The following is a 25256-nucleotide window of genomic DNA, read 5'->3' on the forward strand; positions in this document are numbered from 1 at the left end:
CGTTGAATAGTTAGTACAGCGGCTCCTCCTGAGCGATCAGTTTTTTTTCGTTCAGCCCTGCTGGCAGTGTTTAATTTTGGCACTTAGTTTTAGTCCTAGTCTTTTGACTTAAATGGTATTTTAGTTTTAGTCCCATTTTAGTCATCTGAAATTGTTTTAGTTTGTTGTATTTAGTCTACTAAATCTGAAGTACATTTTAGTCAACTAAAATACCCTACATTTTAATCGACTAAAATCTCATGGGTTTAGTTAAATTGTAATGCATTATTTAGGCGTTTCTTTAGCATTTCCAAACTTATTATATACTCCCGAAGTAAAAAATGTATAATATGTTGTTATTTATGATATTAAGGTTTGAACAAACTCACAGATACAGATTTAGCCTCTCTGGATGGTCTGGGGAGGCCTGTAATGTACACAGTGCTCTGGATGGTGGTCTGAAAGGCCTGTAATGCTGCAGAGTGCTCTGGATGCCGGTGGTAAGAGGAGGTCTGTAATGCACACAGTGCTCTGGACAGTGGTATGAGAGGCCTGTAATGCTTTACAGTGCCCTGGATGGTGGTCTGAGGGGAGACCTGTAATGCACAGTGTTCTAGGATGGTGATCTGAGAGGCCTGTAATGGTGCACAGTGCTCTGGATGCCGGTGGTAAGAGGAGGCCTGTAATGCTGCACAGTGCTCTGGATGCCGGTGGTAAGAGGAGGCCTGTAATGCTGCACAGTGCTCTGGATGCCGGTGGTAAGAGGAGGCCTGTAATGGTACACAGTGCTCTGGATGCCGGTGGTAAGAGGAGGCCTGTAATGGTACACAGTGCTCTGGATGCCGGTGGTAAGAGGAGGTCTGTAATGCTGCACTGTGCTCTGGACAGTGGTATGAGATAGAGCTGCACGATTAATCGTATGAAAATCGCGATCTCGATTCACCCCTCCTGACGATCTAAACCTGAAATATGCTCGATTCTTTGCATAGCTGCATAGCAGAGAGAACAGCTGTGGAAAAAAAAAAAAAAAAAAAAGCCTCCTGCAAATGCTATCAGCAAAGTCTCCCAGTAACTATAAACAAAAAGGATTACATTGTATCTTTTCCTTCCCTCTGCCAGGGAGAAAGGAAGTTTAACCTCTTAAAGACTGGATCTTTTTCTGACATTTGTTGCTTGCAAGTTAAAATCAGTTTTTTTTTGCTAGAAAAGTACTTAGAACCCCCAAACATTTTATATATTTTTTTTAGCAGAGACCCTACAGAATAAAATGGCGATTGTTGTAATATTTTATGTCACACTGTATTTGCGCAGCAGTCTTTCAAACGCAATTAATAGACTTTAATGAATAAAAAAAAAAAACGGTAACAGTAAAGTTATCCCAATTTTTTTTTTGTTACACAGAGAATCATGAGAGAATCGTGATCTTTATTCCAAGCTAAAAAATCGTGATTCTCATTTTGGCCAGAATCGTGCAGCTCTAGTATGAGAGGCCTGTAATGCTTTACAGTGCTCTGGATGGTGGTCTGAGGGGAGGCCTGTAATGCACAGTGTTCTAGGATGGTGATCTGAGAGGCCTGTAATGGTGCACAGTGCTCTGGATGCCGGTGGTAAGAGGAGGCCTGTAATGCTGCACAGTGCTCTGGATGCCGGTGGTAAGAGGAGGCCTGTAATGCTGCACAGTGCTCTGGATGCCGGTGGTAAGAGGAGGCCTGTAATGGTACACAGTGCTCTGGATGCCAGTGGTAAGAGGAGGCCTGTAATGCTGCACTGTGCTCTGGACAGTGGTATGAGAGGCCTGTAATGCTGCACAGTGCTCTGGAAGGTGGTCTGAGGGGAGGTCAGTAATGCACAGTAATCTGAAATGGTGGTCTGAGAGGCCTGTAATGCTGCACAGTGCTCTAGATGCCAGTGGTAAGCGGAGGCCTGTAATGCGCACAGTCACAGTGCTCTGCTCTGGATGGCCATGAGTCGGGGCTCTCGTTGGGAGAGGGTAAACGTCCCTCCCTCACATTTTCTTTTCGTTCGTTAACGAAAAAAATTATCGTCATAGTTTTCGTCCGTGGACGAAACTTGGGTGTACTTTTCGTTTTGTTTTCATCACTGTAAAAAAAGGTTGCTGACAAAAATTTTGACGCAAATGTTTTTGTTGACGAAATGAACACTGCCTGCTGGGTTGAAGGGAAAACAAAAACTATTAGTGAGTACTAGGCTTAGGAGTTCATCCAATTAAATCAGACCTTCAGTCCCTTAGGTGGTTCCGCCCTCCCCTACAGCGCCACCTTTATGGCTTGTTCACAGATGTGCTGAAGGGCTCTGGCCAGCCATCGGGTCCTGGCAAAACACTTTGGCACAGCTGCACATGAGATTTCCCACCCAAGACGGCAGGGATCTGGGCTTCCATATGAACCATCTTTATGAATGTGTGATTTCCCCTGCTCATGCGCAAATGTTTCGGGAACCCATATGTGTGCTGCAAGTCTCAGTCAGGACACAAAGCCTCATGGCACACTTGTGCACGTGCAGAATCCGGGAGGAGGAGCACTTTGATGGTTAAAGTATAACTCTGAGCAAACCAATAAATACATAGATGAAATATGATGGCTGATTTAGCTGCCAAGATTTGTATTTCTGCCCATCCAGTCCTGAGATTTATACAGCTCTGGCGCAGAGCACATTTCTGTCTGGTAGGGCAGAAGACCACATTTTCCTCTACTTCAGTTAAGCATTACAGCCTGGCCACCTCCCCTCCTGCAGCTTGTGATTGGACAGGTGATCTCTCTTCCGTCTGCATGTTCCTTGTCAGCACATTTGCGTACATGATGCCAATCTCCCCCATTTAGTTTGCTCTGTGCACCTGTAACTTAAACAATTGCCTGATTTCCTGATGGTGGCAATAGTGAACCATGCTTGCATAATGTGCCTTAAAACAGCCACTTGTAGTCTCAGAAGCCTGTGTGATATGGTGACAACACAGAGCCACAGTTGGGAGGCAGGGATAGAGCGTTGTCACCCTATCACAAGGAAGTGCCTGAAGAAGTTGCTTTATGGCAGGATCACTATTTTGGTTTTAAGCTGAAGATTTAAATATCTTGAAAATTACTTTTTGAAGTTACAACAAAATGTTAAATCTTCTTCTATGAGATTTTAGTAATTGCATTTACAGCTACTTTAAAGTGCATTACTGCTTGTTGGCCACCAAGTGGTGCCTAAGTACTATGTGACTGTAGTGCTGTATGATGTGTATAGAGGGGAAGGCATGTAGTACTGCCTGTTGGCCACTGGTTGGCGCTGATAGACCTTTGATATGGCTGGTTCACTGAATGATGTGTACAGAGAGGAAGGCATGCATAGTCCTATATTTGTGCTTGTGTTGGAGTGTATAGAGTGCTGCAGGTGGAATGTAGAAGTACAGCTTGCAGGTTTTATTCTTTGTGCTCCCTGTAAATGCGGTCTGTCTAGTAGATGCACTTCCTGCCTGTTGGTGGGCAGGCAGCTCAGGCAGAGCAATGTCTCTTCAGTTTTCATTCTGAATCTATAGCGGTAAAAAAATAATTCTCTAATCCAGATGCAAGCTCTCACACACAAACCATAAAATGGTGGTGGTCTGGAGGTGACATTTTTTAGGTGCTCATGTGAGGCATGGATGGTGATCCATCTGCTCCAGGTCTGTGGACGGCGATCCATCTGCTTTGGAATTCCAGGTCTATGGAAGGTGATCAGTCTACTCCAGGACTTCGTAGGGTGATCCATCTGCTCCAGGTCTGTGGACGGTGATCAGTCTGCTCCAGGTCTTCGTAAGGTGATCCATCTGCTCTGGAATTCCAGGTCTATGGAAGGTGATCAGTCTGCTTTGGGTCTCTGGTAGGTGATCCATCTGCTCTGGAATTCCAGGTCTATGGAAGATGATCAATCTGCTCCAGGTCTTCGTAAGCTGATCCATCTGCTTTGGAATTCCAGGTCTATGGAAGGTGATCAATCTGCTCCAGGTCTTCGTAAGCTGATCCATCTGCTTTGGAATTCCAGGTCTATGGAAGGTGATCAATCTGCTCCAGGTCTTCGTAAGCTGATCCATCTGCTTTGGAATTCCAGGTCTATGGAAGGTGATCAATCTGCTCCAGGTCTTCGTAAGGTGATCAATCTGCTTTGGAATTCCAGGTCTATGGAACGTGATCAATCTGCTCCAGGTCTTCGTAAGGTGATCAATCTGCTTTGGAATTGCAGGTCTATGGAAGGTGATCAGTCTGCTCCAGGTCTTCGTAAGGTGATCCATCTGCTTTGGAATTCCAGGTCTATGGCAGGTGATCCATCTGCTCTGGAATACCAGGTCTGTGGACGGTGATCCATCTGCTCCAGGTCTGTGGATGGTGATTCATCTGCTCTGGAATTCCAGGTCTATGGAAGGTGATCTGTCTGCTTTGGGTCTCTGGTAGGTGATCCATCTGCTCTAGAACTTTGGAAGGTGACCTGCCTGCTCTGGATCCTTGCTGCCCCGAATGTTGTCTTGTGAGCAGATTCTGAAATCCTTCTGTATGATGAACACATCAAATCGGTCATATACCTTACAATCTGCTCTGTTACTATTTTGTCTTTTGATAGTTTCTCTCTCTCCCCCTCTCTCCGTTCTGATCAATTTTTATCTATCAGTTCCGTGATGTGAAATCTGAATAATTGCCGCAATGCCTTGTTAAGCTCTCAGATCTCGGCTGTTATAAATGGTTGTGATGTTGTTTGTTCAGATATCAGCCATTTATAAATGATGGCATTGTCATTTGCTCAGATCTCAGGCCTTCTAAGTGATGGCGGTGCTGTGAGGACGTTTACACGGCTTTCACTTGTTTTCTCTCCGTCATTCTGACACAATAGCCCCTGCCATGAATGAACCTGTCCCTGTGCTCTGGATCTCGGGAATGTGATCCATCTGCTCTGGAATTCCAGGTCTATGGAAGGTTGTCTATCTGTTCCAGTTATCTGGAAGGTCATCCATCTGCTCTGGGTGTCTAAAATATGATCAGTCTGTTCCAAAATTCTAAGAATCTGGAAGGTGATCTGTGTGCCCCTGGACTCTGGTAGGTGATCCATCTGCTCCAAAACTTAAAAGGTCATCGGTCTACTCTGGAAGGTGTCTGCTCTGGAATCCTGAGACTTTGGAAGGTGATCCATCTGCTCTGGGTCTGTGAAATAGTATCAGTCTGCCTCGAAATTCATAGAATCTGGAAGGAGATCCATCTGCTCTGGAATTCCAGATCTATGGAAGATGATCCATCTGCTCCAGTTCTTTGTAAGGTGATCCATCTGCTCTGGAATTCCAGGTCTATGGAAGGTGATCCACCTGCTCCAGGTCTTTGTAAGGTGATCCATCTGCTCTGGAATTCCAGATCTATGGAAGATGATCCATCTGCTCCAGTTCTTTGTAAGGTGATCCATCTGCTCTGGAATTCCAGGTCTATGGAAGGTGATCCACCTGCTCCAGGTCTTTGTAAGGTGATCCATCTGCTCTGGAATTCCAGGTCTATGGAAGGTGATCCACCTGCTCCAGGTCTTTGTAAGGTGATCCATCTGCTCTGGAATTCCAGGTCTATGGAAGGTGATCAATCTGCTCCAGGTCTTTGTAAGGTGGTCCATCTGCTCTGGAATTCCGATCTATGGAAGGTGATCCACCTGCTCCAGGTCTTTGTAAGGTGATCCATCTGCTCTGGAATTCCGATCTATGGAAGGTGATCCATCTGCTCCAGGTCTTTGTAAGGTGATCCATCTGCTCTGGAATTCCAGATCTATGAAAGGTGATCCATCTGCTCCAGAACTTTGGAAGGTGATCTGCCTGCTCTGAATCCTTGCTGTCCCTAAATGGTGGTCTTGTGAGCAGATTCTGAAATCCTTCTGTATGATGAACATGTCAAATCGGTCATACACCTTACAATCTGCTCTGTTACTATTTTGTCTTATGACATTTTCTCTCTCTTCCCCTCTCTCCTGCCTGATCAATTTTATGTATCGGTTCCGTGATGTGAAATCAGAATAATTGCCTTGTTAAGCTCTCAGATCTCGGCTGTTATAAATGGTTGTGATGTTTTCTCAGATATCAACCATTTACAGTATCTCACAAAAGTGAGTACACCCCCTCACATTTTTGTAAATATTTTATTCTATCTTTTCATGTGACAACACTGAAGAAATGACACTTTGCTACAATGTAAAGTAGTGAGTGTACAGCTTGTAAATTTGCTGTCCCCTCAAAATAACTCAACACACAGCCACTAACGTCTAAACCGCTGGCAACAAAAGTGAGTACACCTCTAAATAAAAAAAATGTCCAAATTGGGCCCAAAGTGTCAATATTTTGTGTGGCCACCATTATTTTCCAGCACTGCCTTAACCCTCTTGGGCATGGAGTTCACCAGAGCTTCACAGGTTGCTACTGGAGTCCTCTTCCCCTCCTCCATGAGGACATCACGGAGCTGGTGGATGTTAGAGACCTTGTGCTCCTCCACCTCCCGTTTGAGGATACCCCACAGATGCTCAATAGGGTTTAGGCCTGGAGACATGCTTGGCCAGTCCATCACCCTTACCCTCAGTTTCTTTAGTAAGGCAGTGGTTGTCTTGGAGGTGTGTTTGGGGTCATTGGAATGATGGAATACTGCCCTGCGGCCCAGTCTCCAAAGGGAGGGGATCATACTCTGCTTTAGTATGTCACAGTACATGTTGGCATTCATGGTTCCCTCAATGAACTGTAGCTCCCCAGTGCTGGCAGCACTCATGCAGCCCCAGACCATGACACTCCCACCACCATGCTTGACTGTAGGCAAGACACACTTGTCTTTGTACTCCTCACCTGGTTGCCACCACGCACGCTTGACACCATCTGAACCAAATAAGTTTATCTTGGTCTCATCAAACCACAGGACATGGTTCCAGTAATTCCTGGCCTTAGTCTGCTTGTCTTCAGCAAACTGTTTGCGGGCTTTCTTGGGCATCATCTTTAGAAGAGGCTTCCTTCTGGGACGACAGCCATGCAGACCAATTTGATGCAGTGTGCGGCGTATGGTCTGAGCACTGACAGGCTGACCCCCCACCCCTTCAACCTCTGCAGCAATGCTGGCAGCACTCATACGTCTACCTCTGGATATGACACTGAGCACCTGCACTCAACCTCTTTGGTGGACCATGGTGAGGCCTGTTCTGAGTGGAACCTGCCTGTTAAACCACTGTATGGTCTTGGCCACTGTGCTGCAGCTTAGTTTCAGGGTCTTGGCAATCTTCTTATAGTCTAGGCCATCTTTATGTAGAGCAACAATTCTTTTTTTCAGATCCTCAGACAGTTCTTTGCCATGAGGTGCCATGTTGAACTTCCAGTAACCAGTATGAGAGAGTGAGAGCGATAACACCAAATTTACCACACCTGCTCCCCATTCACACCTGAGACCTTGTAACACTAACGAGTCACATGACACCGGGTAGGGAAAATGGCTAATTGGGCCCAATTTGGATATTTTGACTTAGGGGTGTACTCACATTTGTTGCCAGCAGTTTAGACATTAATGGCTGTGTGTTGAGTTATTTTGAGGGGACAGCAAATTTACACTGTTATACAAGCTGTACACTCACTACTTTACATTGTAGCAAAGTGTCATTTCTTCAGTGTTGTCACATGAAAAGATATAATAAAATATTTACAGAAATGTGAGGGGTGTACTCACTTTTGTGAGACACTGTATAAATGATGGCGATGTAATTCGCTCAGATTCCAGGCGTTATAAATGGTGGCGGTGCTGTGAGGACGTTCACACGACTTTCGTTTGTTTCCTCTCTGTCATTCTGGCACAATAGCCACCGCCATGAATGAACCTGTCCCTTTAATCGCTGTCCGCGGCGTAATTCTTTGTAGAGCGAGAGAGACGCAGTGAATGGATGACAGATAAAAGCGGGTCTCTCTGGGGTGTCATTACCCTCCCTGGGTCATCATGTGAGCTCCCCCCCCCCCCCGCACACTCATTGGCTACGTCTAGAAAAATTCCTGCCATTTCCACAACAATGACACACTTAGCATGACAACAAGCTGATTAAATGACGCCTGATCGTCTTTTCCGGTGAAGAAGTGATTAATTAGGCTTGTTAACCCTGCGGCTGCTGGAGCTCCATGTGGGATCAGTGACGGCTCCAGCTGTACAGATCATAGATGTTTGGGTGTATAGTGGCGTCCGTGATGGAGCGATGCATCCCTATGCTCTGCTGAGGAGACAAATTACGGGAACACAAACCTCCTCCTTTTTTATTATCTATGGACAAAAAATAATAATTTTTTTTTTTTTTTTGTTTTGTGTAAAAAAAAATAAAGTTTTACTGTAAATAAAAAATACATTTAGCACCATAATTTGTTCTGTTTAAAAATGACACTAAAATATTTCTGGTTGCAAATTTTAAAAAAAGACTGAAAAAAGTAAGAAAAAAATTAAAAAATGTAATGCTAATTGTGCAACTAAAAAAAAAAAAAAAAAAAAAAGATAGATAGATATAGATATATAATATAATATATATATATATATATATATATATATATATATATATATCACACTATATTAGCAAAAGTATTGGGACGCCTGCCTTTACACACACATGAACTTTAATGGCATCCCAGTCTTAGTCCGTAGGGTTCAATATTGAGTTGGCCCACCCTTTGCAGATATAACAGCTTCAACTCTTCTGGGAAGGCTGTCCACAAGGTTTAGGAGTGTCTATGGGAATGTTTGGCCATTCTTCCAGAAGCGCATTTGTGAGGTCAGGCACTGATGTTGGGGAGAAGGCCTGGCTTGCAGTCTCCTCTCCAATTGATCCTAAAGCAGGGTGGATTTGATTTAAATTAAGTCTATTTAAATCACTAGTAAAAAGGCTTGATTTAAACCAACTCGATTTAAAATCATAATTTTTCAAGAGAAACTGTCATCTCTGCCCCGCACTAGCTCCTCCTCTGACCCGCTGTTGACTCACCGACAGTCCCATTCACTTTAATGGGACGGCTGGCGATGCGGCAGTGACACAACAAGGTGAGGGACATGGGAATGCCCGCTAACGGGCGCTGCCATGATGGATCTGAAATGACAGGTGCTCTTTAAATGTAAGAACTCATTCTTGCTGGTAGTTAGAATCTTTTAATATTTGCAAACAAAATGAAGTTTCCGGTTTAGCATAAGAAGCTGTCAGGTTAGTGAAACAGCTATATCAGAAGCGATTCAATCATACAGTTTGTAGTGTACATAGATTTGCAAAACAGTATGTTAGTTAGTATGTGATGCATACAAGCTCATTATGCCGTTGTCATACAGTTTTTTTGTTTTTGGGGGGGTTTACAACCTCTCTGAGGCATCAGCATACCAAGACATTTTGCACAATTTCATGCTCCCAACTATGTGGGAACAGTTTGGGAATGGCTCCTTCCTGTTCCAACATGACTGCGCACCAGGGCACAATGCAAGGTCCATAAATACGTGGATGAGTGAGTTTGGGGTGGAGGAACTTGACTGGCCTGTACAGTCCTGACCTCAACCCAACAGAACACCTTTGGGATGAATTAGAGCAGAGACTGCAAGCCAGGCCTTCTCTTCCAACATCCGTGCCTGACCTCGCAAATGTGCTTCTGGAAGAATGGTCAAACATTCCCATAGACACACTCCTAAACCTTGTGGACAGCCTTCCCAGAAGAGTTGAAGCGGTTATATCTGCAAAGGGTGGGCCAACTCAATATTGAACCCTACGGACTAAGACTGTCATTAAAGTTCATGTATGTGTAAAGGCAGGGGTCCCAATACTTTTAGTAATATTGTGTGTGTGTGTATATGTATGTATGTATGTATGTATATATATATATATATATGTATGTATGTGTGTGTGTGTGTGTATCTATCCATACATACATACATATACACACACACCCCGTATATATACTGTGTGTGTGTGTGTATATATATATATATATATATATATATATATATATATAATAGAGATCAACCGATTATCGGCAACACCGGTATATTGAGGGCCGATATGCACTTTCCCCGATATAGCGGAATCGGCCTTTGGATTTACCGATATTGCCAATATTTCGGGAAAGTGCCACTTGTCACTCATCCCACCGGGAGACCAGGGCATCTTACCTCCACCGCCGCTGTTGCCGAAGAGAAGACCTGGTGTACTGCATCTCCATGTAAAAAAACCCGGAAGTAATGTCATGAAATCACTTCCGGGTACTCGGCCATGAATTAAAAATCTGACAGCCAAACTTTGGCGTTTTGAATGATTTTCAGTGCCTTTTGTGCCCTCCACAAGAGTACCTTTTAGAAAAATAAAACATTTTTTTTTTTTTTTTTTTTACATGTCCGAAAATATCGGCCGATATCCCATGACCAAAAAAACGATATCGGTCGATCACTAATATATATATATATATATATATATATATATATATATATATATAGAGCTAAGGGGAGTACAGAGCTAATTATGGCTGATTAGGGTTAATAAGGGGTTAAATTGCAATTTCACTTCAGTAAAATAAAAAGTAATTTGTGCGGTCTCCTTAATGTCGTGCTGATGGAAGGTCACACCTTTGATTTACATATGAATAAATGGTGAATACACGGTAACAATATGCCGCTCACAGACTCTCTAAAGCCGGCCTTTTTCAATTTTGTGCAAAAATGTTCAGTTTGGGAACTTTCATTTGACTTTCTAAGTTGATGTTCATTTTTGACTGTAGCGATGAGAAAATTCAAAGGAATAGGAGGGAAATGTTTTCTCACATGAAACGCATTTCTAAGGCCACAGTCACTCCTTAGTGTTCCGTGAATGTGTAAAAGTGTGCATTTTCATGTACGTTTACAAACTGTACAAACCTGTCACGCTTGCAATCCCATTCGCTAATGGAACCCAAAACACCGCAAAAAAAGATGTGCATTTGTCGCATGAAAAACAAGCATCAAATGCGGCAAAGCATGCAGTTAAGAAATTCTCAAAGCTTGAGGATAACAATGGTACATGAGCTGCTTTGCCTTGCATAGGGCTGCTAATTGAAATCAATGGGCTGCCCTAAGGATGTGGTTCAAAAACACAGTGCAATTTTATGTGCATTCACAGAAACGCAAAAGGTAGATGCAGCCTAACGGCAAATTTTGGTTTTTGTTCAGTAAAGTTCATTTATTTCAAAATCGAATGTTAACTGCTGTCAGAGTTTTAAAGTACTTTTGAACGATATTCGACATACCATCCAACATATTGAGAATTATTGAATGAATGTTCTCTTGAATATTTACTACTGGATAACCAGCATAAAGTTGGCCATTGACCAGTAGAATTTTGTGCAAAAATGTTTGTTTTCGGAACATTTGTTCAGTTTTCGAATTGCTACTGAGGTCAAATTGACTGCAAGAAAAATTGAAGGTGCAGGATTTTTCTCAAGCAAATTAAATTGTAACTGTGAATCGTGGAAAAATTGTGTGTGTGTGTGTGTGTGTATATATATATATATATATATATATATATATATATATATATATATATATATATATATATATATATATATATATATATATATAAATAATGTACCTAAAGATTGTGTCTGGGGCTCCTTTCAAGTATTTGATCTGGATGAAGTTTTAGGCTCCATTCACATCTATGCACTTTGCTTTTAAGTGTTTCTGCAGTGCTTTTTTTATTTTTTTTACCGCATTTTTTTTTTTTTTTTCCCGGGCAGAATAAAACACGCAAATTGCGGTAAAAATGCGTTTTTCATCCGCTTCTCCATTGAGGACTATTGAACCAAAAAAGCAAAAAAAAGTCAGTTTAAATCCGATCTCCCATAGAGGAGAGCAGGGCTCTGTCAGGTCCGTCTCTACAAAGTAAGCAGAGACGGACCTGTCATCCGCCTGCTCAGTGGGGATCGGCGGATCGATCCCCACTGAGCAAAACGAAGTCTGCCGGGCGGAAATGTCAGGGACTTTTTTTAAACGCAAAAACGGCCTGTCCGTTTTCATCCGATCCGAACCTCCAGACGGATGGAAAATAGGCTTTCCATCCGTCTAGATTTTACGGACCGGATCGGAGAGCAGCGGGTGTCAGCGGACATGTCACCACTGACATCCGCTGCTCCATAGGGCTGCATGGAGCATCCGATCCGGTCAACCTGAAAAACTGACAGGCGGACCGGATCGGAAAGCCCGTGTGAAAGGGGCCTTAGGCTGCATTCACACCTGAGCATTTCCTAAATTTGTGAGACTCGTGTGTTGCAATTGTGGTGCCTTTAATTGGTATTGGCATCCCGTAAAGCAGCAGACAGACACGCGTTTTTCTGCAAACATGAAGAAAAGAAAAAAAAAACGCATGAGCTACTTTGAGACGTTTGTCACTTGTAGGGCAGCTTATTGAAATGGACTGCCGTATGCGCATTTTGCAAAAATACCCATAAACATGATGCTTGCCTTCGCATTTTGTGCGAAACGCTAGAGGTGAATGGGGCCTTAACTGGTTCTAAAGGCAGAAGGTTTTTTTATCTTTTATGTAAGGTAATAAACCTGTGTGCAGCAGCCCCCTTAATATTTACCTGAGCCCATCTAAGTCCAGCAATGTTGCACAAGAGGCTCTGCTTTCCGGGACTGACCGTTTGATCGTGGTTTAGGCTGACCGTGTGATCTTAGTTTAGGCTGACTGTGTGATCCTCCTTTAGGCTGACCGTGTGATCTTAGTTTAGGATGACCGTGTGATCCTCCTTTAGGCTGACCGTGTGATCCTCCTTTAGGCTGACCGTGTGATCCTCCTTTAGGCTGACCGTGTGATCCTCCTTTAGGCTGACCGTGTGATCCTCCTTTAGGCTGACCGTGTGATCCTCCTTTAGTCAAAATCTTAACACAGACAAAGCTGCTCAGGTTAGATTGTAAGCCAGGTGAGTCGGATCCGTAGTCCAAGCAGCAATCCAAAACAAGAGTTGGTGACCGCACTGAGGTGTAGATGAAAACATAGAAGTGTTTATTCTTCACCACGAATAACAAACATGACTAGTACTTTACAGGACAGGTATACAGGTTGACGCGTTTCACAATACTGTTGATCGCTTACTCATAACCATACAGGGTTTTGTATGGTTATGAGTAAGCGATCAACAGTATCGTGAAACGCGTCAACCTGTATAACTGTCCTGTGATGTACTAGTCATGTTCGTTATTCGTGGTGAATAATAAACACTTCTATGTTTTCATCTACACCGGAGTGCGGTCACCTTCTCTTGTTTTGGAATCCTCCTTTAGGCCCCTTTCACACGGGCGGTTGTTGTGCCGTTGGTAAAAGCAGGTTTTGTTATTTTGAAATTCCAACACTCCTGGCACAAAGATTATTCACATTTGTACATTGCGGTTATGTGTGATTACGTGCGTTTACACGCGGCTGCGTTTAGCTGCAGTAGTAAATTCTTGCCTTTTTGTATAGCAACTGTTTACTTATTTTTTCTTTGCACTGTGATTACCTACATTTATATACAGATAGCTGCAGTACATCACTCCTGGACGCTGTCAACTTTATCTTTCTTAAATTCACAAAACCGTATGTTATGAAAACATTGCTAAGCGCTGTGTGTGAACGGGGCCATAGGGATGCATTGTCTGCATTTAGCTGCGGTAAGTAAGTTCCTCTTTCCGCAGCTAAAAGCTGAAATCTAACCGTGGGAACGGGGCCTTGGAGCCAGTTCACACTAATCCGACTCAGTCGCCCCGACTTCAGGCGACTTTGAAGTCGCTCATGCAGCGCGACTTCATCGCGGCTTGCAAACGACTTCTCATTATAGAAGTCAATGCAAGTCGCTCCGACTTCGCCAAAAAGTAGTGCAGGAACCTTTTTCTAAGTCGGAGCGACTTGAGTCGCTCTGATTAGAACGGTTCCATTGCACAGCATTGGGAAGCTACTTGTCAGGCAACCAAGTCGCCTGACAAGTCGGAGTAGTGTGAACCGGCTGACCATGTGATTTTATTTATTTTCGTTTTTTTTCTTTCTTTGCAAAATAAAATGTAAGTTATGACTATAGCAAAAAAAAAAAATAAAAATCAATCTATCTTTAATAAGAAATAAATATGATTGCATTGGCCGGGAATCGAACCCGGGCCTCCCGCGTGGCAGGCGAGAATTCTACCACTGAACCACCAATGCTTCATGCTGCACACCTGGAAAGGGGAGAGACTCTGTCCTGATACAAACAGCTGGAAGAGAGGAGAGACTGCTGAGAATTTCCCAGCCTGACTTTGCTGATGTGGCACATCTGTGTCAGGACTTGTTGGAAGAGGCCGGGAAATCCAACATCTGCAGCATTGGTGGTTCAGTGGTAGAATTCTCGCCTGCCACGCGGGAGGCCCGGGTTCGATTCCCGGCCAATGCAAGGAATGTTTTACTTTCAGTCATTGACATTTTCCTGATACAAAGTTTTATATTGTAGATCATTTTCTATATTATATGTTCCGTATCATCTGTTCTGATGACATTCTGTACAGATCAGCTGGCAATATCTCATTCTATATCTGCTTACAATGCGCCGTTATGAAGAAACTAGAATGAGAACCGAGCGTCCTCATTGGCGTTTATCATCGAAATATATTATTTAAAGTTGAACTTGAGGGAGATTTAAAAGGCACGCGTGTATTTTCCTGTATATGTAGATTTTTTTAAATCGGGGCTTGACAAATTTGCTTTGAATTTAGGAGTCAGCTAAAAAAGTTAGAAGCGCGGCGATATGTAACGTGAATTGAAATCAACGTTTTCATACGTAGGTACCTCAATGCCCGTATTTACATTTGTACGTGCTTATATGGGGGGCTGGAGGGGGCCTCAAAAAAAAAAAAAAAAAATGTAGGGGTTGAATTTCTATATGCTTCGTTGTAACTTACATTTTCTTAACAATGAAGTTTTTTTTTTACTTTTTTTTTTTTTTTTTTTTAATCACTTTTAGACCGGAAGATTTTGCTGCTTAAAGACCAGGCCCTATTTTGCGATTCTGCACTGCGTGACTTTAACGAACAATTGCGCGGTCTAGCAATGCTGTACCCAAACTAAATTGATGTCCTTTTTTTCCCAAAAATAGAGCTTTCCTTTGGTGGGATTTGATCACCTCTGCGATTTTTTTTTTTTTTTTTTTTTTTTTTTTTTTTTTTTTTTGCGCTATAAACAAAAAAAGAGCGACAATTTTGAAAAAAAAAAAAAAAAAAACATCTTTCACATTCTGATATTTAACATTCCCCAAAAAAAAAAATGTAAAGATCAAAATTAACATTTTAGGCCAATTTGTTTTCTGCTACATATTTTTGGTAAAAAAAATCGCAATAAGCGTATTTTGATCGGTTTGCGCAAAAGTTATTGCGTTTACGAACTACGGGAAAGATTTGTGTAATTTTTTATTGTTTTTTTTTTTTTTACTCGTAATGGTGGCGATCTGTGATTTTTAGCGGGATTGCAGAGGACAGATCGGACCCCTGACTGACATTTTTGACACTTTTGGGGGGACCAGTGACATTACTACAGTAATCAGTGCTAAAAATATTCACTGTTACTATAATAATGACACTGGCAGGGAAGGAGTTAACCCTGTGGGTGATCAAAGGGTTAAATGTGAGCCTAGGGGAGTGATTCTAACTGTGGGTGGGTTGGGCTTATGAGATGACCATAGAGACATGTGATCCTATATAGAAGGATTGCATGGTCTCTGTGATCATCTCAGGGAGAAGGACGGTCCTTCTCTGTCAGCGGGGAGAGATCGCGGGTGGCCGTCGGAGCCGCCTGACACTCGCGTCAACTTCCCCGCTGACAAGCGGGAGCGCGCCCGATCCCTAGCTCCTCCCAGGCGAGCGCCGTACATGTACAGGACTTTTCCTGGGAGAGCCAGCCTGTCGCAGTACATCTGCAGAGGCTGGAGGTAAAGTGGTTAAGGGGACAATGTGATGATTTTTTTTTTTTTTTTTGAGACACGCGGAGTCTAAAAGCTGCTGCATGTCTTTCCTGTGCTCCACTGAATGTAATGCAGTGCAGATATTGTCAACGGGGACCCGGAAGTGACGTCACTTCCGGGTCAGGAACAAGATGGGGGGGCGGGGGGGGGAGCGGATGTGTGTCGGCTTTCACCCCTTCCCTCTACCCTGTGGCCCCTGCTATGCCGGTTTCGGCCCGGGATCAGTGCCATCTTAAGGGCATTAAAGGGCCCCGGGCAATGAAGTGCACTGGGGCCCTGCCTACCCAATCACCTATGAGAATAAAAATGGAAATTATGGATAAGGCGATATTTATTGGTACAGCAGTGCCAGGCTAATGACAGCTTCCAAGTTGGGTGGCTGGGTCTGGTGAACACACACACGGACGGGAGTCAGACCCGACTGTCCTGTGTGTTCCTGTTCCTGTGGAGGCTGGCAGGCTTTCCTGCAGTTGTGGGCTCCCCCTCCACGACCCAAGTGGCCTGACAGCAGTGCAGGGCCGACAAGCGCTTGCCACCTGCTAAGTTCGGTGGCGGGATGCACACAGGAATTGGGACTAATACTTGGCTGGGGCTGGGTCACTGGGCAGGTGGGGCGCTCCCATCCCTATAATACACACTGCGCCCAGGGAAGCCGTCCCTTCTGCCCACCCCTTGTCCTTTGTGTAAAACTTTCAGTTATAAAGACCATTCACTGCTGCTCTCTATCTTTGCGCAGGGTGGCTGGTCTTGTCTCCGCCCCCTCCAGTAGATTTCTGTAGTTGGCGGAGCCTGCTAGACCCCTCCCACAGCTCTGCTCTGTGCACAGCCTATTTACAGCAGTGATGATGTCGCTGCTACTTTTTCAAGGGAATATCTGAGTTTGTAAAGGCTTATTCAAATTAGTTTTTGTGGGTGGAATTTATATAGAACAGAACAGTGTAGATTGCTGAAGTGGAAAGTGAGAGAAGACAACATAGGATATACATGATGCGCACATACAGATGGCACCGCATAGTCTTCCTGCAGCCTGGCGCACACACAGATGGCACCACATAGCCTTCCTGCAGCCTGGCGCACACACAGATGGCACCGCATAGCCTTCCTGCAGCCTGGCGCACATACAGATGGCACCGCATAGTCTTCCTGCAGCCTGGCGCACATACAGATGGCACCGCATAGTCTTCCTGCAGCCTGGCGCACATACAGATGGCACAGCATAGTCTTTCTGCAGCCTGGCGCACATACAGATGGCACCACATAGTCTTCCTGCAGCCTGGCGCACATACAGATGGCACCGCATAGTCTTCCTGCAGCCTGGCGCACATACAGATGGCACCGCATAGTCTTCCTGCAGCCTGGCGCACATACAGATGCCACAGCATAGTCTTCCTGCAGCCTGGCACACACACAGGTGGCACCGCATAGTCTTCCTGCAGCCTGGCGCACATACAGATGGCACCGCATAGTCTTCCTGCAGCCTGGCGCACATACAGATGGCACCGCATAGTCTTCCTGCAGCCTGGCGCACATACAGATGGCACAGCATAGTCTTCCTGCAGCCTGGCGCACATACAGATGGCACCACATAGTCTTCCTGCAGCCTGGCGCACATACAGATGGCACCGCATAGTCTTCCTGCAGCCTGGCGCACATACAGATGGCACCGCATAGTCTTCCTGCAGCCTGGCGCACACACAGATGGCACCGCATAGTCTTCCTGCAGCCTGTCCCCCTTCTGCTAAACCAGGGAGGGAGGCCAGGTTAGAAGCGCTGTGTAAGCGGTTTAGGAAGTTCACCGCTGAGTGAAGCACACATCTCTGTCCAGGATTTCTTACCATCCTCTCTCCGGTCTTGTTGCAGCTCTCTGACCGGTATTGTCACTCTGAATCTGGATGGGATTGTGCAGGTATTGGATCGTCACCTCCATGAACCCACCACAGGGATGATGACCCGGATCTGTGTACTGAAATGGCTCTATCACCTGTACATCAAGACTCCGCGCAAGGTGCGTACCGCCACACTCCGCATCACGCCCATCCCCCGCCTAACGTGCCCAATTCCAGACAAATCTTTTGAATTTATTTCTGGGGGGGGGGGGGGGCGGCTCCAATCTCCCTTAGGGTTAGACTTCTGTTGGTGTCCCCTTAAAGGTTACGTCTGATCAAAATCTTAAAAAGCGCATTCAGTTTATCTCTGCAATGCACAAAAATTTCCCCCCTCTATTTCATTGTTACTCCCGATAATTTGCTGGACATCCAGCTTCCTGTGTGAGCCGACAACACAGAGCTCCACTGTATTGAGATCCCAGGCAGTGTTGTCAGCCTCCAAAAAGAAAATAGCGATGCTAGGCACCTGGCTCCTACGCTCAGAATCAGGTTCTCAGACTGCCTCTATCCCGGAACTCACACTTGGCATCCACTATGGCTAAGCCTTGCTGCCCTCTACGACCGGGGTGGTCGACAAAACACTGTAGACATAAACAAAAAGAAGGGCGCACCAGCCTAGCGCATTATCCTCAGTAGGCTTTTATTAGTAAAATATTAAAAAATGGCTACTCACAAACATGCGATGTAAATCAGCATATCAATTCCTTTGAGCAATGTCCATGTTGCAAAAGTCCAATATCTAGTACAGATGAAAGGCTAACGCGTTTCGAGGCAGTGCCTCTTCCTTCCTTTCCAACATGGGACGTTGCTCAATGGAATTGATATGCTGATTTACATCGCATGTTTGTGAGTAGACATTTTTTAATATTTTACTAATAAAAGCCTACTGAGGATAATGCGCTAGGCTGGTGCCCCATTCTTTTTGTTTGTCTACAGTGTTGTCAGCCTCGCCTAAGCTCTCCCCTGCTGGACTACAGAACCCCTCCCCATCTCTATAACCCCTTCCCCCACTCCTTCCCTATAAGTTCTCCTCAGTTTCATAACCCTTCCCCCTCTCATCTCCCTGACCACACTCCCTCTCATTTTTTAACCCCTTCCCCACTCTATAACTCCTCCTCCACTTCTTGTCCCCATAATCTCTCATCTCCGCAACCCCTCCCCTTCTCATCTCCGCAACCCCTCCCCTTCTCATCTCCGCAACCCCTCCCCTTCTCATCTCCACAACCCCTCCCCTTCTCATCTCCACAACCCCTCCCCTTCTCATCTCCACAACCCCTCCCCTTCTCATCCCCACAATCCCTCCTTTCCTCTCCATAACCCCCTCTCCCTAGTCTCCTCTCCATAACCCTGTCTCCTCTCCATAACCCTGTCTCCTCTCCATAACCCTGTCTCCTCTCCATAACCCTGTCTCCTCTCCATAACCCTGTCTCCTCTCCATAACCCTGTCTCCTCTCCATAACCCCATCCCCGGTCTCATCTCCATTACCCCCTCCCCGGTCTCATCTCCATTACCCCCTCCCCGGTCTCTTCTCCATTACCCCCTCCCCGGTCTCCTCTCCATTACCCCCTCCCCGGTCTCCTCTCCATTACCCCCTCCCCGGTCTCCTCTCCATAACCCCTTCACCGGTCTCATCTCCATAACCCCTTCCCCGGTCTCATCTCCATTACCCCCTCCCCGGTCTCATCTCCATTACCCCCTCCCCCGGTCTCATCTCCATTAACCCCTTCCCCCGGTCTCATCTCCATTAACCCCTTCCCCGGTCTCATCTCCATTAACCCCTTCCCCGGTCTCATCTCCATTAACCCCTTCCCCGGTCTCATCTCCATTAACCCCTTCCCCGGTCTCATCTCCATAACCCCTTCCCCGGTCTCATCTCCATAACCCCTTCCCCGGTCTCATCTCCATAACCCCTTCCCCGGTCTCATCTCCATAACCCCTTCCCCGGTCTCATCTCCATAACCCCTTCCCCGGTCTCATCTCCATAACCCCTTCCCCGGTCTCATCTCCATAACCCCTTCCCCGGTCTCATCTCCATAACCCCTTCCCCGGTCTCATCTCCATAACTCCTCCCTCTCCTATCCATAACTCATCCCTCTCCTATCCATAACTCATCCCTCTCCTTTCCATAACTCATCCCTCTCCTATCCATAACGTTTCCGCCTCTCATCTCTATAACCCCTCCCACACTCCTTGTCCCCATAACCCCTCCCCATCTCCATATCCTCTTCACTTCTTAATTTGATAACCCCTCCCCTATCCTTGTCCCCATACCCCTCCCCTTCTCATCTTAAAGCGAAACTAAAGGCAGAGATACTCCTCTTTCCAATAGTCTTTCTGGCACTGGCGATTTCTCTTGTGTGTCGGGACTCTTCATTGTCCAGCGCTGGATGTCACTGCTGCGCATGCGCAGTAGCTGGTCGTTTTTATTGTAGAAGAATTGCAGGTCTCTTCTGCAATAAAATAAACCTGAACTTTAGTTATGCTTCAATACCCCCCCCCCCCTCCCAACGCTCCTTGTTTCTTTAACTTCTTTTCTCATCGCTATAACCCCCACCCCCCCAATACTCCTTGTTTCTATAATCCCTTCCCCCTCTCAATGCCTTTAACCCCCCCCCCCCCCAACACTTCCCCCTCTCCTCATCTCCATAAACTTTTAACTGTACCTTTAAGGAGTTGTAAAGTCAGAAGGTTTTTAATCTTAATGCATTCTATGCATTAAGATAAAAAGCCTTCTGGGTGTAGCAGCCCCCTCCGCCCCCCTAATACTTACCTGAACCCCATTTCTGTCCACAGATCTCCACGAGTGTGTCCGCGGTCCGGGACTCTCCTTCCTGATTGGCTGAGACAGCCACGGCACCATTGGCTCCTACGGCTGTCAATCGGGAGAGAGGGGGGGTGGGGTCGAACCACATCTCTGTGACACACGAAGCTGCAGCTCGGCTCAGGTGCCCCCATAGCAAGCTGCTTGCTGAGGGGGTACTTGATAGGAGGAAGAGGCACCTAAGAGAAGAGGAGGATCCGGGCTGCTCTGTGCAAAACCAACTGCACAGAGGAGGCATATATAATATGTTTGTTTTTTAAAAACGAGACTTTACAATCACTTTAACGCCATAATCCCTCCCCCACTCATTTCCATAACTCCTCCCCCTCTCCCTAACCTCTCTCCCTCACCTTGTCTCTCTAACACCCCCCCCCCCCCCCCCCATGTATTTGGAGATGTACTAAATGTGTTCATGCATCTAAATCTCACCTTCCTCCGAAGCCCGATCCGTGTTTGGTTAGCACTTTAGATGACACTTACAGGCGGTGAGGAGGAAATGCAACTTCCCTATTTGCCCCCCTCTGGTTTCCCATCCCTGTCCGCTGCCTGTTGCAGCTTGGGGGGGGGGGGGGGTGTTGTCAATTGTGCATTTTTGCCACCCCCCTTAATCGCGCGTCAGAATAAAGCCTTATATAGTGGGGAAGGGAAGTTATTACTATTGTTTTACAAGCTCTATTTTGGGGAAATAAATGTGGGGTGATTGTCTTGGGTTACTGCAGATTTTCAGATTCTCCCATTCTCTGTCATCTCATCCTCTGTGTTCTCTTGTAGATGTTCCGTCACACGGACAGTCTGTTCCCCATCCTGCTGAGGACGTTGTCTGACGAATCCGATGAGGTGAGAACGCCGCTATCAGCCGCTGTGCCCTCCTCCTGCCGGGCCACAGTGCATCCTGGGAGTTCTGGTGGATCACCTTATTCTTCTTCCCTTCAGTCTTGCATATTAGTAACGGCTCCTCTCCTGGACTGAAATAACTTACTCTGATTTCATTGCACACTGTGAGCTTCATACCATGTGCATTAGAAGCTGCAGCAAGTCAGACAGTCCTCATTTCCTGGCTGGAGGATGTCCAGCATCATCTAGCCCTTTCCTTCCCAGTCTGTCCTGGGCCCGCCTCTTTTATTAATTGGATTTCAGATCTTACTTACTCCTGACTTCTGCATTCTGTGTTACTCCTGACCCCTGCATTCTGTTACCCCTGACCCCTGCATTCTGTGTTACCCCTGACCCCTGCATTCTGTGTTACCCCTGACCCCTGCATTCTGTGTTACCCCTGACCCCTGCATTCTGTTACCCCTGACCCCTGCATTCTGTTACCCCTGACCCCTGCATTCTGTGTTACCCCTGACCCCTGCATTCTGTGTTACCCCTGACCCCTGCATTCTGTTACCCCTGACCCCTGCATTCTGTTACCCCTGACCCCTGCATTCTGTTACCCCTGCTTTCTGTGTTACTCCTGACCCCTGCTTTCTGTGTTACTCCTGACCCCTGCTTTCTGTGTTACCCCTGACCCCTGCATTCTGTGTTACCCCTGACCCCTGCATTCTGTGTTACCCCTGACCCCTGCATTCTGTGTTACCCCTGACCCCTGCATTCTGTGTTACCCCTGACCCCTGCATTCTGTGTTACCCCTGACCCCTGCATTCTGTGTTACCCCTGACCCCAGCATTCTGTGTTACCCCTGCATTCTATGTTACCCCTGACCCCTGCTTTCTGTGTTACCCCTGACCCCTGCATTCTGTGTTACCCCTGACCCCAGCATTCTGTGTTACCCCTGACCCCTGCATTCCGTGTTACCCCTGACCCCTGCATTCCGTGTTACCCCTGACCCCTGCATTCTGTGTTACCCCTGACCCCAGCATTCTGTGTTACCCCTGACCTTGCATTCTGTGCTACCCCAGACTCCTGCATTTTTTGTGATTCTAAGTGACTCCTGCATTCTGTGTGACTCCTGACCTCTGCATTCTGTGTTACTCCTGCAATCTGTGTTATTCCTGCGTCACCTCCTGACCCCTGCATTCTGTGTCACTCCTGATCCCTGCATTCTGTGTCACTCCTGATCCCTGCATTCTGTGTCACTCCTGATCCCTGCATTCTGTGTCCTGCATTCTGTGTCACTCCTGACCCCTGCATTTAGTGTTACATACAAACATGCACTCAATATGCTGGATATTCATCATTGTAGGGGGAAGGGGGCCTCTTCTCTATCTTTAGTCAGTTTGGGGGGGGGGGGGTCTCTATTCTCTCCATCTATAATCAGTTTTTCTTTCTGTGCCTGGATTGTGTTGGGGGGGGGGGGCTCTCTTTGTCTGGAATTGGTTTGGGGAGGTGGGGTCTCTTCTCGCTCTATGAAATCACTTTGGGGGGGTCACTTATCTCTGTCTGGAACTAGTTTGAGGGGGGGTCTCATCTCTCTCGATCTATAATCTGCTTTCTTTGGGGGGGGGGGGAGTCTTCTCTCTGTCTGGAATCGGTTTAAGGGGGTCTTTTCTCTCTCTCTCTCTCTGTCTGCAATCAGTTTGGGGGGGGGGGTCTTCTCTCTGTCTGCAATCAGTTTGGGGGGGGGTATTGATCTCTGTTGGAACCAATTTGAGGGGGCTCTCTTATTCTTTGTCTGCAATCTGTTTGGTGGGGTCCCTTCTGTCTCTGAAATCAGTTTGGGGATTACTTCTTTCTATCTGGAATAAGTTTGGGGGGGATCTTTTCTTTGCCTGGAATAGTTTTGGGGTGTCTCTTCTCTCTGTTGGGTATATGTTTGGAGGAGTCTCTTCTCCCTGTCTGAAATCATTTGGGGGTCTCTTCTCTCTCTGGAATCAGTTTAGAGAGGGGGTCCCTCCTTCCTGTCTGGGGGGGGGGGTCTTCTCTATCTGCCTGGAATCAACTTTGGGAGGGGGAGGGTCTTTTACCCTGGGTTTTTGGGGGGGCTTCTGCTCTCAGGCTGGTATCATTTTGGAGAGGGGGGGGGGGGTCAGAAGTCAGTTTGGCAGGGTCTCTTCTCTCCCTGCCTAGAATCATTTTGGGGCATCTTCTCCTTTGGTCTACATTTCATTTTGAGGGGTCTCCTCTCTCGGCCTAGTTTCATCTTAAGGTGGGGGTGTCACCTTTCGCCCTATCTGGTATCAGTTTGGGGGGAGGGGGTAAGGTCTTTTCTTTTGGTCTGGAATCAGTTTGAATTTTGAGGGTGGGGGGCAAGGAGGGGGGGGTGGTCCTCCTCTTGGCCTGGTATCATTTTGAAGGGGGGGTCTCTCTTTGTCTGGAATCAGTTTTGGGGGGGGGGGGAGGTCTCTCCTCTCGTGATTTTTTTAGGGGTCTCCTCTCTTTGGCTGGTATCATTTTGAGGGGGTCTCCTTTCTCCCCATCTGGTATCAGTTTGGGGGGGGGTTTCTCTTCCTGTCTGTTATCGGGGGTCACTCTTCTCTGTGTCTGGAATTGCACCCGCAGTAATCGCTCAGTCTGCATTGACGCTCCAGGTTGGAATGTCATTGTGGTAACAGCTGGCTGTAAGCAAAGTCTTATGTGGGGCAGAAAGGGTTAATGAAGCTGGAGCAGCCCCCCCTCCTCCAGCGGAGTGAGCTGCGGGATTGCAGCCCTTGTTTCCATGGTGACAGGAGGCTGCGGCTGTTCTGCAGAGCATCACACCGGGCGGGAAAGCTGTATCCTGAATACTAATGTTCCGCCATTCTTCTGCTGTCTTTCACGTCCTGTCATCCTCCTCCTCTGGCCTCTCTAGAGAGATTTTAACCCCTTTTGACGCGGTGGCTGTGATTGGGTCACACACCTCTCCCTGTATAATACTAGAAGGGGGGGGGGATGGGTTGTGTAAATGAGGACAAATGTACCCCAAGAGGATTACATAATATGGCAGATGAGAGCGGAGTGACACATCGTGGTTAACACCTCATCGTTCTCCAGGACAGTAAAGATGAATTCTGATTGGTCAGGGCTGGAGCACAGCACTGGTCATTGGTCAGGTTTTGAACCCACAGTGTAGCTGATAACATTTTCTCTGCCGCTGTCAGTAGTGATGTCACCACGCTGCAGCGATTTTCTGCGCTGGGTTGGACATTTTAGCTCTTCTGGAAACCTGGCAGCCTTGCACACTGAATAGTGTGATGTGTCCTAATGTTGGGGCCCAGGGTGACATGACTTGACTTCAGGGCTCAGGGGGAACTTGCCCCGACTTTGGGGCTCAGGGGGGATGTGCCCTGAATTCGGGGCTCGAGGGGGGGTGCCCTGAATTTGGGGCTCGGGGGCTATGTGCCTTGACTTCGGGGCTTGAGGGGGGCTATGTGCCCTGACTTCGGGGCTCGGGGGGGCTATGTGCCCTGACTTCGGGGCTCGGGGGGGCGTGCCCTGACTTCGGGGCTCGGGGGGGCGTGCCCTGACTTCGGGGCTCGTGCCCTGACTTCGGGGCTCGGAGAGGGTGCGTGCCCTGACTTCGGGGCTCAGAGAGGGGGCGTGCCCTGACTTAAGGCTCGTGGGGGGGGGAACGTGCCCTGACTTTGGGGTGGGGACGTGCCCTGACCTGAGAGCTCGGGGGGGACATGCTCTGACTTTGGGCTCGGAGGGGGGACGTGCCCTGACTTTGGGCTCGGAGTGGGGACG

At 46.7% G+C, this 25256-nt stretch overlaps 1 protein-coding gene across 1 annotated transcript in view; it reads left to right on the forward strand.

Annotated features, from left to right (window-relative positions):
• The window catches only part of VAC14 (VAC14 component of PIKFYVE complex), a 79507-nt gene that overhangs the window by 36450 nt on the left and 17801 nt on the right, over positions 1–25256 (forward strand). Inside the window, exons 11-12 of the mRNA XM_082269664.1 lie at positions 17804–17948; positions 21423–21488. Coding sequence (XP_082125790.1) covers positions 17804–17948; positions 21423–21488 — 211 coding nt within the window. The remainder of the gene's footprint in view (positions 1–17803; positions 17949–21422; positions 21489–25256) is intronic.

The sequence above is a fragment of the Pelophylax lessonae genome (genome assembly GCF_965119305.1).
Source record: "Pelophylax lessonae genome assembly, chromosome: 10".
Lineage (NCBI taxonomy): Eukaryota > Metazoa > Chordata > Amphibia > Anura > Ranidae > Pelophylax > Pelophylax lessonae.